Source organism: Lotus japonicus, chromosome 1 (genome assembly GCF_012489685.1).
Source record: "Lotus japonicus ecotype B-129 chromosome 1, LjGifu_v1.2".
In the NCBI taxonomy this organism is placed as follows: Eukaryota; Viridiplantae; Streptophyta; class Magnoliopsida; order Fabales; family Fabaceae; genus Lotus; species Lotus japonicus.
In genome coordinates this window covers 15,830,044-15,846,095 of record NC_080041.1, presented here as the reverse complement: position 1 = coordinate 15,846,095, position 16,052 = coordinate 15,830,044, and the positions used below count along the sequence as shown (strand labels likewise).

The 16,052-nt window shown below is 35.0% G+C and overlaps 1 protein-coding gene across 1 annotated transcript; it reads left to right on the top strand.

The window, feature by feature from the left end:
* Positions 1-2,276: 2,276 nt before the first annotated feature.
* LOC130733836 (uncharacterized protein At1g65710-like) lies at positions 2,277-5,348 on the top strand. Its single transcript, XM_057586113.1, has 2 exons — positions 2,277-3,718; positions 4,187-5,348. Exons 1-2 carry the CDS (start codon positions 2,429-2,431, stop codon positions 5,090-5,092), a joined length of 2,196 nt encoding a protein of 731 aa, XP_057442096.1. The 5' UTR covers positions 2,277-2,428; the 3' UTR covers positions 5,093-5,348.
* Positions 5,349-16,052: the final 10,704 nt, after the last annotated feature.

The following is a 16,052-nucleotide window of genomic DNA, read 5'->3' as shown; positions in this document are numbered from 1 at the left end:
ACCCAGTATTTTGTTCATATAATTCCAACGGTTTCGGCATGCAATTCCATCACGCGGAGGATCGAATGATCAATGCTCATTACAATACTCAACAATATCTCTCCAAAATGTTTCTCCTCTCTGGTTTTTTCCCACAACACTACTTGTTCCACAGTTAATCCACCCACTAATTAGCACCAATTTTTGTGCAGTGTTCCATCCTGGTGACGGGGTTTTCTTGCTCTTAGGAGTTGAATCCTCTTGATTTGGAGTGAATTGATTAGTAGCTGTCATGCCACCAAGAGTCATTTGTTTTGAAAATTCGGGAAATTCAGGTGCATCAACACTCAGAAAATTTTCATTCACCATCGGCATATAACCACTACACGAGGGTGTTTGAGATGGATATCTCATAGATCCATAAGATGGATGAAAGGATGATGGGTTGGAATTTGGTGCAAAACCTAAATTATGTATGTTTTGAGAATGTTGGGTGGAAAATTGATTTGGATCTTGATAATTGTAGGGATTTTGAGGACGTTGGTAGGAAAATTGATTTGGATCTTGATAATTGTTGGGATGTTGAAGACGTTGGTTGGAAAATTGATTCGGATCTTGATAATTGTTGAGATTTTGAGGACGTTGGTTGGGAAATTGATTTGGATCTTGATAATTGTTGGGATTTTGGTAGTTATATGGATAGTTAGAAGAATTCTGGGTGTTAAAATGATGATTGTTGGGATTCATTTCAAAACAAAGGCTAATAGAAAGATAATAAGATGGTGAGAGAGATAATAAGATGGTGAAAAACTTGGTTTTTTTTTTCTGTGTCCAAATCAAACGAATCAAGTCTCTATTTATAGAGGAAAAAAAGTTATGAATTTTTGTTAAAAAAAAATTTCCAATTTTTTTTTTCAACAAGATAATTCAGTTTAAAATTTTTAAAAACAAAAAATCCGGCGGACGAATCAGAAGTCGCCACGCGTCCCAACCCAATCTCCACTCAGTTTCTCTCTCCTGTCGACCACACCTGACGCGCCCTGTCTGCGCGTGTCTCCCACGCGCCTGGCGCCCACCATTCTGAAGCCGCCACGTGGCACCGAGCAGCCATCTCAACTTTGTTGAACACTCTCAACATCTCTCTCCTCCACCTCATCCTCAACAAAACCTCAACAACCACTACAAACCCTCAACAACTCTCAACATCTCTCTCAACATACCATTGCATATGATCTTATGTGGATACATTAATTAATGTAAAAAAACTATAAAGTCATGGAGCTATTTAAAATATTGTGGGGACAATTAAACACTTGACACTCTAATACTACTAGACTAGTAATATAGTATATTGGTGTTAAAAATAGAAAATGTAGTGGAGGCAAATGCCCCTTTACTCTTGTACACGCATCCGGCATCCGTTCTTGCTATAACGAGTTGAGTGTAAGAGTCACAACATAAAAGAAACTTTTGACCTTTGTTGGCTTTTAGTTGGGGTCAAGGTGAAAGAGTTCTAGCTAGGCTTTCCATGGACATGGGGCCTAACCAAAAATCAATTTAACATGCTGGTACACTACAAAAAAAAATGCAACATGCTGGTAAATTCTTTCCATGTTAATGAGTGTGAACATTCTAGTTGAAGGTCAAATTCTCTTGGAAAAACAAAAAGAATCCCAATTTCCAAACGCATATAGCCGTTGCTGGTCTTTTTACCAATGTTAAAACTCTAGTAGTCTAGTACCCTTTGTTGATCCAAACGAATTTAGCCGTTGTACAAATTTGAATCCTGACAGAATATGTAGGTCAGACAAACAGAAAAATGTTGCATTAGATTCCCACTCACCCATATCCAGTCAAATTCCAATTTGTTTACAGATCCAATTTAATTTGCTTTCACATCCTTTTATTATTTAATAAATGACTAAATACACCTAATGAGTATCGCTCACAATGAGTAAAAGTGCCTGTTTGAATTCCTAAGTCGACAGTTCAATTCTTAAGGGCCGCACTTTTAAAAAGACACTTAACATTCGTCACACCAGAATTGAAATTGTGAGAGTAATTTAATACATAAAAAATAAATGATTGAATACTCTAATAAAGTTTGTGAAATTTAAGCTAGTGGACTTTAGTGGGGTCAGCTGCATCAGACAACAAACCCAACATCAACATCAACATGAATCTAACAGTAACGGATCTGATCTTGCAATACAGCCCGCCTGTTTGTCAAAATTTGAATTTCTCTCTCTCTCTCTCATTAAATAATCTGAAAGATTCAATTTTTATCCATTAAAAATGCTTCTTGAACAACGTTCCAATTCCCTCAAGTCTCAACCTTTCCAATTGAAATTCAAATTTCCTTAAAACCCTTTTCTCTGTTACTCATATAGCACCTACTGCTTCTCCCTTTTTCCCTATCTAGTCTTGTTTACACCATTTCACAAGCACCATGGGTGCATGTTTGAGCAAGAAGAAAGGGTCTAGTGGATCTAATTCAATTTCCACAGCACCCCCTCAGCCAAAGAATTCAGAGAATGTTGTCACTGTCACCATGTCCAAACCAGAAGTGGTGTCCCCCAAGAACAAGAAACTAGACACAGAAATTGCAAAAGAAGATGAAGGGCAAGTGAAAAAGGAGATTTTCATCATCAAACACAGGAAGAGCCATGATGAGAGGGAAAGAAACTGCAAGATTCCACCTTACAGCCCTCAGAAGAATCTGCAAGCAAAATCAGGAGATGGGTTGTCTTCATCAGAAGCTGAATCAATGGGGAAGAACAAGGTTGCAATTGCAGTTGCAAATGCAATTGCACCATCCACACCAAACATGGCTGTGACTGGTGTGAGGACTTCAAGCTGCACCAAGGAAGAGGTTGATGCAATTCTCATTCAGTGTGGGAGGTTGAGTAGAAGCTCTTCTGGTAGAGCTGCTTCTTCTTCTGGTGGGAGAAAGTACTCTGGTTCTAAGAGGAGTTTTGATTTTGATCACTGTGACAATGATGCAGTTTCTGCTGAAGATGAGACTAAGAGAGCCAATGGAAGTGACAATAGTGAGGAGTATGATGCTGCTGCTGAAGGGAAACGCCACCACCAGCACCGCCAGCGCCACCGCCAGTCGCCGAGGCCTTCTTCTTCTTCTCAGGGAAGGAGAAGAAGCCCAAGCAGGGAGAGAGATCAGAATCAAAATCAACGTTCCAGCAGCAGAGAGAGGAGAGTGAGTAGATCTCCTGGGAGAAGAACATCTGAGACCACAACATCTACTGCCAATGCAAGCAACAACAACAACAACACAGTTTCTAGGCCTGGGAAATTGGTGTCTGTTCCTGCTACTGTTTCATCACTGGTTATGGATAAGAGCAACAATGGTAGTGGTGGAGGAGAGATTAAGAGGGTTGCTGTTAAGAGAAATGGTGGTGAAGGAGGGGTTGTTGGTTCAAGAGGTGCAGCATCACCACGTTCTCAGTCTCCTGCAAGAGCTAATGGACGTTCTCAGTCTCCTGCTAGAGCAAATGGAATTGCAGCAAATGGGAAAGTGCTGGGTGAGAATCAGCAGCAGCAGCAGCAGCAACAACAACCCTCCCTTAGCAGGAACAACTCTGCAAGGAAAGCAGAACATTCTCCTTACAGAAGAAACCCTCTAAGTGAGGTTGATCCTAACTCACTTGCTTACCCACAATCAAACACCAATGGCAAGGTGCAAAACAAGCCCAAGAAGGAGATTGAACCAGAAGCTAATCAGGTAATCACTTATGTAAGAGTTTGAAGTAAATAACTTATGACTTCTTATTAACTTATGAATCCGTGTTTATAAGTGCCTAGAATTATTTTGACCTTATAGATATGTATAATCAGGTAATCACTTATGCCCCTTTTGGAAAGAGCTTATTTGAGTTTATCTTATAGCATAGATGTTTATGCAAGTGCTTGAGAGAGCTTATGTAAATAACTTATGAACTACTTGTTAGCTTATGAACAAGTGCTTATACATACCTATTACTAATTTTGAGCTTATTTCAATGAGGTTATCAAATTAGCTTATGAATAAGTGCTCATGCAATAATTGTGTAATTAAATTGTTCACCCAAATGCAGCCTTAATGGCTCATATGTTTCTCTCTCAACTGGAAAGATTTGATTTTACTGCTGTGTTATTGTCATGTGGTTGATCATTGATGAGATAAGACGACATTTTGCTATTCCCATTGCAGAAATCAAACATTGATATGAATGACAACACTAGAAACCGGACCAGCAATAGAGTTGCATTGGAGAAGGGTGTGGGTGGAAATTGCAAGGCGAAGGAGCACCACCAAGAGGAAGAGATCAAGGTACTGCCTGATAATGCTGTTGTGAAGACAGTGATTGTGCCATCAGGGGTTGACAACCATAAACCTCAGACATTAACAAGAAGTAGATCTTCTAGGAGATCATCAAGAGACTTGGACATCAATCCTGAAGCTCTACTGAATCCTCCACTGACCTACACCTCCCTACTCCTTGAAGACATCCATAACTTCCATCAAAAGAACACACAGCAACAACCTTCTGTTTCTCTCCCAGCTTGTCTCACCAAAGCCTGCTCCATCCTTGAAGCTGTTGCTGATCTCAACTCTGCCACCAGCTCCAATTTCTCTAGTGCTAATCATCAAGGGAAGAGAGTGGCAGATACTAAGGACCCTTTTGTAGAATCTGAGGTAGTTGTGAGTGATGATGTGATGGAACCAAGCTTGCACAAGTATGTGACAGTGAAGAGGGGTGGCTCAATAGACATGGACGACCAAGAGTCTTCAGGAAGCAACAGTTTCAGTGTTAGCAGTGCTCAACAGCACTGGGGGGTTTCCTCTTCTTCATGGGAACCCAGTTCTGCAGACTCAACAGATTGCTGGACCTCAAGATTGAACAACTCCAGAGATGAGTGTCAGAAATGTCCCTTAGGCTTGGGTGGTAGTTTGTTGTCATCTGATATGGTTGAAGCAAGGAAGAAGAAGACATTGAACAGCGAAAGGAGAGACTGTGATCATCAGCATAGCGGTGGGATAGGGCGTGGAAGGCTTGGTTCCAATAAGGGTCTTCACAACACTTTACCTGTGGTCACAGCTGCTGCATCAACATAGTGCATTTTTAGATTACATGGTGGATTTTCTGGGAGAATCTGAATGTGAATCTAAGCATGCTAATAGATGTGATGATGATATGTGAATTGACCTTGCTGTTGTATCTTCTAATACTCAATGAGTTTGACATTTCTTTTGTTTGAAGTTGCATGCTTGCAACAGTTAATTTCTTCTAGTTTAGTTAAAGCAAATTCAAGATGATCTCATCTTTGCCATTTTCCATATTCTGTCCATGAACAATTTTTGTTGATTCTTACTTCAATTCTGTTGCATTATGTTATGATCTTCTTTTTTATGAATCAATCATTTTCAAACACTATTTGCATTAATTCATTTGATGTAAACACAAATGATAAAAATAGGGTGTGCAACGGTGTGTTTGTGAGTTTAGTTTTGAAGGGGAAGGAAGAGAATGAGCGGCTTATGAGATCTTGAAAAATTTTAAAAAAGGAAGAAAGAATTTGAGGTATTTTTGAAAATCTTGCAAGATCCTTCCAAAATTATGAGATTTTAGAACTTTCAAAAAACAGAAAGACTTCCTCCCCCTCTCTTCCCTTTTCCTCACCCTCCTTTAAAAACTCCCAAACAAAGCCTTACTTACAAAAACAAGTTAGTTGGACATTCCTTCTGTTTGGAGTTACATGCTTGCAATTGTTTCTCTTGTTCAGTTATGGCCAATTCAATGTGTCTTTGCCATTCCCCTTCTGTCATGCACACTTTTTCTCATTCTTCCTGTCCTGTGGCATTATGTTATGAAGAAGTGTTAAAAATCTTTACAAGTGTGCATCAGTGCATCTCAATCATATAACCTTTGAACTGCTTCTAATATTCTTTTATCTTTGCACATTTCTTAATAAAACTACTAATTATGTATTTATAAAGACTTGTAACAAAGTGTAACAAAAAAAAATACTATAACAAAGAGTTATTGAGATTTTCTTTATTTTGGTAATTTGATGAAGTTTGACATTTATTTTCTTTTTTGGTCGAAAGGTGAAGTTTGACATCAATAACGCAATGAAGTAAAAAGCCTAGTGGCCAAAAAGAAATAATTTTTGGCTTAACTTTTTGGGCTAAACGAAGTTTTTTGGGTTTGGTACTGAGGCCTTTTATCCTAATGTTGAATTTTATTTCAAAAAGTAAAACTGTAAAAGAGATGACTATATTTATTGTTTTGAGCTCGAGTTTCGGGTAAAATACAAAACTTGAGTTAAAAATTGTGACAAAAGAAAAGAAGCTCGACTTAAAAATCTTGTCAAGTTCATTTTACTCTTGTCTAAGGGTGTTGCTCTTAATGTGAAAAACCCTCCACAAACCTCTTAATTTCAGGTTTGAAAGTGAATTTCCCAAACCTATTTGACATGTGTGGAGAGTTTTACACAATGTTATGAAGAATGACCTTTGTCTAATGGGTGTAAACTCTTCGTAAACAAGAATAAGTGCAGCTTCCATATGACTGTGACTTACTTCACATTCATAGGATCTCAATTACTGTAACTAAAATATTTATCTTTAGCAAATTCCATGTGAAGCTAATGCTCATGAGTGCCTTGCCGGAATTGGTGTGAATTTGTAGTGTGACTTCATTCTTCTAGATTCTCCTCGAGATAGTGTTGAGCCCTTCCTTCCATGGATATATCAAGCTTGTAGTTGTTTTGTTGTTTTTGTTTATTTTCCATTAAAAAAACTCTTCATAGACCTCAAAAGAAGACAAAGATAGGTATAACAAAATGTTTGGTGGATCCCATAAATATGAAATGTGAAAATGGTAGAGAAATAAATAATAGATATGATATTTATTTTTGAGCCCAGGGATCCACCGTTAACAGTTGTACTAATCTCCACACATCGTGTACTCATACTAACTCGTATGCGTTCTGTTTTCATGAGTGAGAATCGAACCCCAATCTCTTAGTTAAGATGTGATGTGAGCTAACCACCACCTTATGTGATTACATATGATAACGTGAAAAATAAGACGCGAGAGGTAAAAACATGGTTAGGTTTTATTTTATTTATGATTATAACAAGAAAAGAATCTTAATAATATTTATTTTTTTATACATTGGAAAGATAAATTACATCATTTAAGATCGATTCCTAGATTTTCTCCTCTCCAACACATATGCTTAATTGACTTTACTTGTATCTTTTTCATACCAAAATATTGACATATTTATAATAAACCTAAAAATCGAATTCTTTTTAATTTATTTGTTATCTTTGACATTCTATTAGCAGGTTCAAACGTAATCAAGTACCAGTTGCACAAGAGATGATTGCATCCATGAGATCACGGGGCCTGTACTGTAGCTTCAACTTTACGATTAGGTAAGTTAAAATACTATTAAAATAAAGATAAGAAAGATCCTAAGCGCATCCTTTAATTGTGCATGCATTTCATTAGAATTTAAACCCTATGACTAAGGTGTTTTGAGCAGACACGTCTCAAGCTGAAGGCTGAAGAAGAAAAAAAACTTGAAAATACGCAAAGGAAGCTTCTAAACTAAAACCTATTTGTGTGAATGGAAAAGCTAAAAACCTGATGTATCCATTGTTGAGACTTGAAATTTCACGGGGACACTTGAAAACAGTTGAACTTTTCGTTGAAGATATATAAGGCAAAAAGAATAGTACTGAATTAATTGTTAGGATAATACTCAATCAGAACATGTAATTTTTATTAGTACACATTATTAAAAATATCACATCTTAATCTGATTTAAAGTACCACAACAAACACCATATTTAAACATTTGTGCTAAATTAAATTGTATTTGTGTACCAACGGGTCAGTTGGTTCAAACGATATGTCCGTAATTCTCTTTAAACATGTCTCAAGTTTGAGTCTTGTCGATAAAAAGAAAAAACTATTAGGAGAATTAGTTCAACCGTGATATAAATGTTCTCGGTCCGAATCAAATTACCTCCCGTGAAAGATTTGAAAAAATAATTGAAGGTGTAATTTTAAAGCAAAAATGATTGGTGAACATCCCAATCGTGTGGCAAACATTCAAACACTCTTGTTTTGTGGGTTTAAAACTAATTGTGGTGGTTTTTAACCTCCGCAAGCCAAAAGTGTAAGTGTGTTTAAATTAATGTTTACAACTATTAAGATGTTCAACAATCATTTTACATTTTAATGACATTTAATTTCAAAGCTACATTGTTCATTTTTAATAAGTTTCTCCATCTTTCAAATGTTCTTATGAGTTTGGTAACCTACTCACCAAATTATTGGTGAGTTCTCCACACAATGATAGCTGAACATAGTACCGCCTCCAAAAATAAGAGATAAAGAAAATTAGAGTCCAAGATATAGGCCAACGGAATTAGGGATTAATTTATATTTTTTTATGATGTCCCGTTTTAAACTGAAACTTGAGTTTTATTAAAAAGGGCAGAATGAACTTAAGATTTATCAATTATTTCCCTGATATTCTCTCAATTTTGGAAATGCACTGCCTCCTCGTTCATTAGAGGTAAAAATAGGCTAAATTGGATTGTGCTTTACATAAATGATCTAATTAAAAAATTCAAAATTTGAGCTCGTCCTAACTTTTTTTGGGTCTATATCCTGTCATTTTTAAAAGTTTAATCTGACCTGCTATTAACCTATTTAAAAGCATACCCCATAATTAATATGAAAATTAAGTATATCAACAAACATTTGTGTTTAAGCCAACAAATGTATTAGCTAATGAACACAAGTATATTAAAATAAAACTATTTATAGATATATCAGTGTGATTATATATGTCATTACCAAAAAAAGGTGTGATTATATATGGGAAAAGATTGTGGTTACGAAATGAAACGCACAGAATTGATAATTTGATTTTTTTTAATTCCATCATGCATAGTTTTTTCAAAAAAGAAATATATGATAATTTATATAAAAGGTTGACAACTAACTTCTCTCAAAATATGAGTACAGTAGCCTAGTCAACCACTACAGCAAAAACTTCCCAAAAACCTCAATAAAATCACAAGCACACAGGTGTGCTTTACCCACTAGAAAGATTCATATTCAAATCAAAAAACAACGATAGAATTAACCGACAATGGATCCTTCGGCCATGCATAGTTATTAATCCAAGATTTTTTCCCAAGCATGGCACATTATTAATGGTCCCCACTAGGGTGGTCAACTTTTTTTGGTTCACCGGTGAACCGGCCTTATAAATCGTTAGATTTAAGAATCTTGGAATATTTTTTAATTGAATGGTTAGGATTCGATAAATGATAAAAGGATAAACATGTAAATTGACAACCCCTAGGTCATGCATCGTTTTCTCCCTACTATCAGATTCATCATTGTTTTGGGTCTAGAGCTCCTCCTCTTGTTTCAAAACAATCACGGTGTTCAATTGCAATTTCCTCGCAACCTAGGCCAGGCTGATATACTCGCTCTCTTTGAACCCGTTGCAAACAAGAAACGCTTCTCTGTTGCCTTCGCACAAATAGCTCATAGCCAGGAGAAGCTCAGGATTCGACCCTGCCTCCAACCCGAACTAGAACGATGGTTCTGGTTGCACTTCACAGGGTACTCGAAGGCAGATTGAATGGTTACGAGAAGTTCCTCAAGGGAATCGAGGATGAACAAGAGGGAGATATGGTTTGGAGAGGCAACCTATTAGATGGCATACAAGGTGAAAAGATTCCTCCTTTCTTTGTTTTGACCTTGGATTCGAAGAGAGGGAAGGAAGATCTTCGAGAAAGTACCTTCCTTTGTGAAAAAGGAGGTCGTCGTAGCTTCGCCAGGAATCGCCTCCGGCGGCGGTGCACGACGGAAGTTTGGCCGGAGTAGAACTGAGCATTGGGCCTTTTCCTACCCACAACGAGGGTCATCGTGGTGTCGTTCGTTTTCTCGAAAGAGAAGGGAGATGGCAGGAAAATCCATTCACAGGTGGTGGAGGCTCACCGGAAAACCTTCGATCTACAGCGGAGCTTGGCCTAGAGGGTTTATGGGAACTCCTTCTTCGTCTTGGAGAATATATCGAGCATCTTGAGGTGTTTTGGGGTCGGGTTTGAGTGCAACTCGATATGGTGGTCGTTGGTGGGGCTTCGCCGGAAAAAGAGGGGAAATTGCAAATCTGTTCGTTCCTATTGCTACCGCTGCAAATCCCTCATGATTTTCTTTGTATTTGTTTCTATTTTAATTAATAATATTCATGTTTTATCTCTAAAAAAACTATCAGAAAATCCTAATTGAGGAGCAATGGTGATGAATCTGGATTTAGGATTTGTTTCTTGAGTTTCTGATGGGAAATCTTTGATGAAGATGTGAATGGTTGAGGATGATAAATTCTGGATTTCAATGGCTGGAGAAGAAGGAGATTAAAGGGGAAAGAAAAAGAGAAGGAATAACCTAAAATATCATTGGTGCAAAGTCTAATATACTCCTGGCGCACCGGTGGACCAAAAAAAAAGTTGACCACCCTAGTGGGCACCATTATTAATTTTACAGTAAATTACTCTCCCCTTTCCGGAGGGATACTTAAATGACACCCTACTCCCCTGTTATTTCAAAACCTACACATCCTTATTATGAGAGAATCTTAAATTATATTTTTCTCCCTTCTTATTTTAAAACCTATACTCCCATCCCTTATGAGATGGTGGATGGTACGAGACGAAATTTCGTCTCAGTACCTTGTGATCTTTTAATGGTTGTTGTTTCACAACTTCCACTTTTTTTCTGACCATCTGAAAAGTTATTTGAGAGAATTGGTTTTTTTTTGTGGGATTCGTTGTTGCTTTCTTTCTTACGACCTAGCGGTACTTTTTTTTAATATGTGTATTTTTTCTTTTTCTTGCTAATTATTTTGAAACAGATGAAGTATTATAGATGACTAATGTCATCATAGATTATTTTAATATTTCAATATATAATATATTTAAAATATAAATCATATTTAGTTAAGAAATTTTAAGAATGCACGGGTGTTGCACAAGTTTATTTATTTGTTATTTTTTTTACATATTTTACAAGAATACATATTTGAAAATATTTAATCAATATATATTAGAAAAGAACAACTTCTAGCATGATGTGTCGCTCTCACAGGCCAAGTTAGTGACGTGTCGCTCCCAAATTAATTCTCACCTAATATTTTACATGTAAGCTCTTTCTCCTTGGCCCCACTTGCCACATGTGCCATGATTTTTCCTTACCTTATTTCTCCTTAATAAAAAAATACATTTTTAAATTTTAGATTTGATTAGGATTTAGGTTTTTATTTCTTGATTTTATCTTAATTTATTTTTGATTTATTTTTAGAGTATTAATTAATTTTTATGGTATTTTTATTGAATTTTCGGATTTTTAATTAATTCCGGATTTTATGAGTTTTTATTGTGATTTTCTAGATTTTGATAGTTTTTATCTATTTTTATTTAGTACATTTTTAAATTGTAGATTTGATTAGGATTTATGTTGTTTATTTCTGTATTTTATCTTAATTTATATTATTATTTATTTTTAGAGTCTTAATTATTTTTTATGGTATTTTTATTGAATTTTCGGATTTTTAATTAATTCCGGATTTTATGAGTTTTTATTGTGATTTGCTAGATTTTGATAGTTTTTATCTATATTTATTTAGTACATTTTTTAATTTTAGATTTGATTAGGATTTATGTTGTTTATTTCATGATTTTATCTTAATATAAAATCTGTGATAAGTGATTTAAATCAATAATACATCCCATCAGCAAAAACCCTCTTAAAACTCTGCCTACCTCCACTATCTCCTCCATGGAATTCATCTCCTCCATGCAATTTTCATCTCATCTCTCCACTGAACGGAACCACCGCCACAAAATCGTCTCATCTTTCAACGGAACCACTTTGCCATCGACTTGCAATCGCATCCCTCCGATTTGCTGCCTTGGACTGATTGAGAAGGTTGCAGATGGAGGTTTCAAATTATTTTCTTCTTTTGCATGCATAATATGTTATGGTTTTTTTCAATTTTATTTTACTTTACCTTTAACTTTCATTCACTCATGTTTGACTTCAATGTCAATTTCGTTCATCACTTGCCATGCTAATTTCAAATTCTTTTCTTCAGGTTTTTTTTTATAGATATTCCACCAAAAGAGATTCTTTGGAAGCCATGGATGGTGAGTCCATTTTATATTCTATATGGAATTTTGCAATATTTTGATTTGCTTTTCATGTTTTCTGATTCTCCTTTGTATGTGATTCTATTTTATTCGTTTTTCTTAATTTGCATCTAAAATTTGTGTCCTATGTTATAGGAGGTGAAACATTGATCTGTGTATGTTTTGATTAACCTAATCATTGTCAGTGAAGTGGATTGAGGGAGTGAAAGAATTGAGGGGAGAGAAAGGAGAAGTTGTAGATTTTTTTCCTTGCAACTTTTTTATTTGGTAATTTTTTCTTTTTGCCTGCTTCTTGCACCAATGAAATTAATTATTATTGTTGGTGCTTGCCGTTACAACTACAGAACTACATATCATGGATGGGATTTTACTGCTTATCTTTATTCGCTCAAGCTATACTATTGAGGTTAGACTTTTAAAACTGGTGCTATCCTTTCTAATATGCTAAACGCCTAAACCAATGTTCTAACAATAAATTGATTTCCTTGGCTTCCCTGGAAACATTTGACATGAATTTATCCGTAGGTACAGAACGACAATGAGGTGCATACCTCTTTCTGACTACACTCTTTGATTCTCAGCTAGCTGAAGATGAAATATGATTGATGACTCAAGATCTTATCTTGCTCTCATTTCAAGTAAGCCACAAAACATGTGAGACCAGTACTCATGGAGGTTTTTCTCAGTCCATTATATGTATATATTCACCAGATAAGAGATAGAGATGTGTGTTTGGTGTTGCACTACTGTGATGCATATGTATATATTCACCAGATAAGAGATAGAGATGTGTTTGGTGTTGCACTATTGTGATGCATATATAGTTTTACTGACTTAGTTCATCAATTCTACATCTATCTATCATCATTACATATATTAAAAGTCACTTTTCGAAGGCAATATTAGATTTTATAATTAATCATTGTTCTACTATGGTTCAATTAATCAAACTTTAGTGTGATTGGAAGTCTTGGTTGTATGAGTGTGTAATTATCACATTACGATTTAGTATCAGCATATGTTTTTTATTTGGTTATTGTACTTTCAACAACAATGCTACATAAAGCAAAGAGTTGTTTTAGCCGTTCAACAAATATAATGGGTCTAAAATTTCTAGAGGAGTTTTCTTCCATTCATCTTCTTTAGTAGCATGTGATTAGTTTCCCCTGACAAATAGATCTGATTGGTTATGGAAACCACTGGAAGGCCATAGCCAAAAAGTGGCTTCAATTCATTCTTTGGCTTTCATATCTGTCTGCAAATTTGATTGCTATCTTTGCACTATCATAGCTAGATTGATGTTGCACATATTGCTATTATATTTGGTGGTCTTTCGTCTATCCTACTCTAACATGTCTATCAATCTCACTTCATGAGTTCTTGATTTTCTGTTACTTAGAATGCAGATACGGCTGGAAGCTGCTGATTTGGAAGCAAGTTTCATTTGAATTAGCATGAGTTCATATTAATTCATGTTAAAGTTGGACAACAATCAGGAATAGCACATAGGATTGCTGTTGATTTGGAAGCAAGTTTCATTTGATTTTTTAATTAGAAATAAATATTTTAAAGATTTAAATTCAAAATGTGATACCTTCTTACTTTATGAAGTGTTTTTTTTATGCCAGAGAACAGACTCCGGTTGCAGTGAAAACAAAATTTGCATATGATGTTAGGTACTGTGTGGAATTTGTGAGTGTGTTTGTAGATAATTTATAAGAAAAACGGTGGTGATAGTGAGGTAGAGAAATCTGAGAGAGATTTTGATGTAAATGGAGATTTTTCTTTCTTATGAGATTGGACTTTTAACCCTTATCCACACCATTCGAAATTTCCATCACTATTATTTTCGACACTTATGTCACTGACAAATAATAATTAGGTTCTGATGTAATGTATATTCTTTGTAATGGAGAATTAAGTAGTTGTTTTTAAGAGTCTTTTATATATAATTCAGATGCAAACAATATGCACTCAGCTATCACTTGAGCACTAGAGCAAGTAATGAGAGCATACTACGACTGCTTTACTATTCTGAATTTTTTTATCGCAGAAATGCTCCGGTAAGTACAACAAGCTCAAAAGCAGAATAGCATGATGAAACTACTAGATATTATTAATGAACCAAACCTTTCAGTTCCTAACTGTCAAGACCTTCGCTAGAAATTTGTTCTAAAGTACGCCTATTAGTACTACTATAAGAGCAAAGCAACATGCTTCTTATATTGGGAGATAAACAAAAGAAGAGGTTGCCTAAGTAAGCTTTCTCACCTAGATCAACAGAAAAAGCAACTGAAACTCGATCGATGAAAGTTGGAATGACAAGGTTTACTCTTAAAGTCTTCGGCAGGAGGAGGATACAAGAGATCGACCTTGAAGCAAGCAAGGTATGGTGGGTGTCATCATCTTCATCGATATTACCCACCAGATAGACTTGAGAAAAGACTTTCAGGCATCCTGAGAGTAAGGAGAAGCTGGATCTAAATGTATTAGAAAGAGCCTAAAAGCTTTTATATATAGGAAGAATATTTTACATGAAAATACTTCTACATAAAAATAAATGTTAATAAGATTTCATCGGAATTTTTTTTTCGTTACAAGAAAAACATAATATAATATAGTTTGATGTTAATTTTTTACTACATAATAATATAGTCCACTTTAATTTTTTTGTACAAATTATTATAGGAGTTAAATTCTCCTACGAGAAGAAATATATTTTAACAAGAAAGTACCTTCATTAAGTATTAATTAATGTATCAAATACAATAACAAATTTCGCGGTACATTCTTTTTTTTCTAAGATTAAAATGTGTTCTGAATGCTTTATTGGTGATTCTTCATATCTATAATTTGTGTTATTGTCTTTAGGCAGCATGAAGAATGTGAAACGACTTCATGTTGATATGGGTCAAACTTAGTTTATTTTATTGTGTAAAAAATGAAATCGCATAATCACGTACATAAAGAATCTTTTCTCTTTTTTTCATGGTAGATTAAATTAGCTATTGTTTATTAGCCATCATTAAACCACATCCCCTAATATGTTTTGCATAATTTGAGATTTGGTTAACCAATTTTTTTATTAGTTATTCAATTGTACGAAGTTCAATCTATGCAACAAGGGTTTTAATTTAAGACTTTTTGTCCACTTTGCTCATCATTTCATGCTCTTCTATTTCATCAGTTGTTTATTATATTTTTAATGATCAAGGTATTAATTGATCTATCAAATATAATAGATGTATTCCCCGTGCAACGCGCGGGTAAAAAATACTAGTAGTTAATGGAATTAATAATATAATACCTCATTATATATTATTAATTAATATATATTTTTCTAAAGCAATTTTTTATTGAAATGAAGAATATCGAGATACAAAGAATCTAAAAAAAGGCTAACTGGAAAGACTCTAGCTTGAGCTTACTAAAAGAGAGTAAACCACCCCAAACCAACCTAACAAGAAAATAGTAAAGAAACCAGTGTTTTAAGACTCGGCCCGGTCATCGACTCGGTCACTTATCGAACCAGTGAGTTATTGGGCTGATTGCTTGACTCGGTTCATATTAAAAAAAAAGAAATACTAACTAAGATTGATTGATAACTTGATATTTCAAATTTAAAAATATAAGCAGGTAGTGTTTTAAGTATTACCAAACTTAAATTTCTTTAATTGTTTGGTGTATTCACTTGCGATATTTAATATATATTTGGTTTTTGTATTATATTTGGCTATTCTATAAATATTTCTCATCCAGTAAAGGAAACAAATTGTGTTGGCAGCCTAATGGTAAGGCTTTCCTTTTGTTGCTTTCGTGTCCTGTGTTC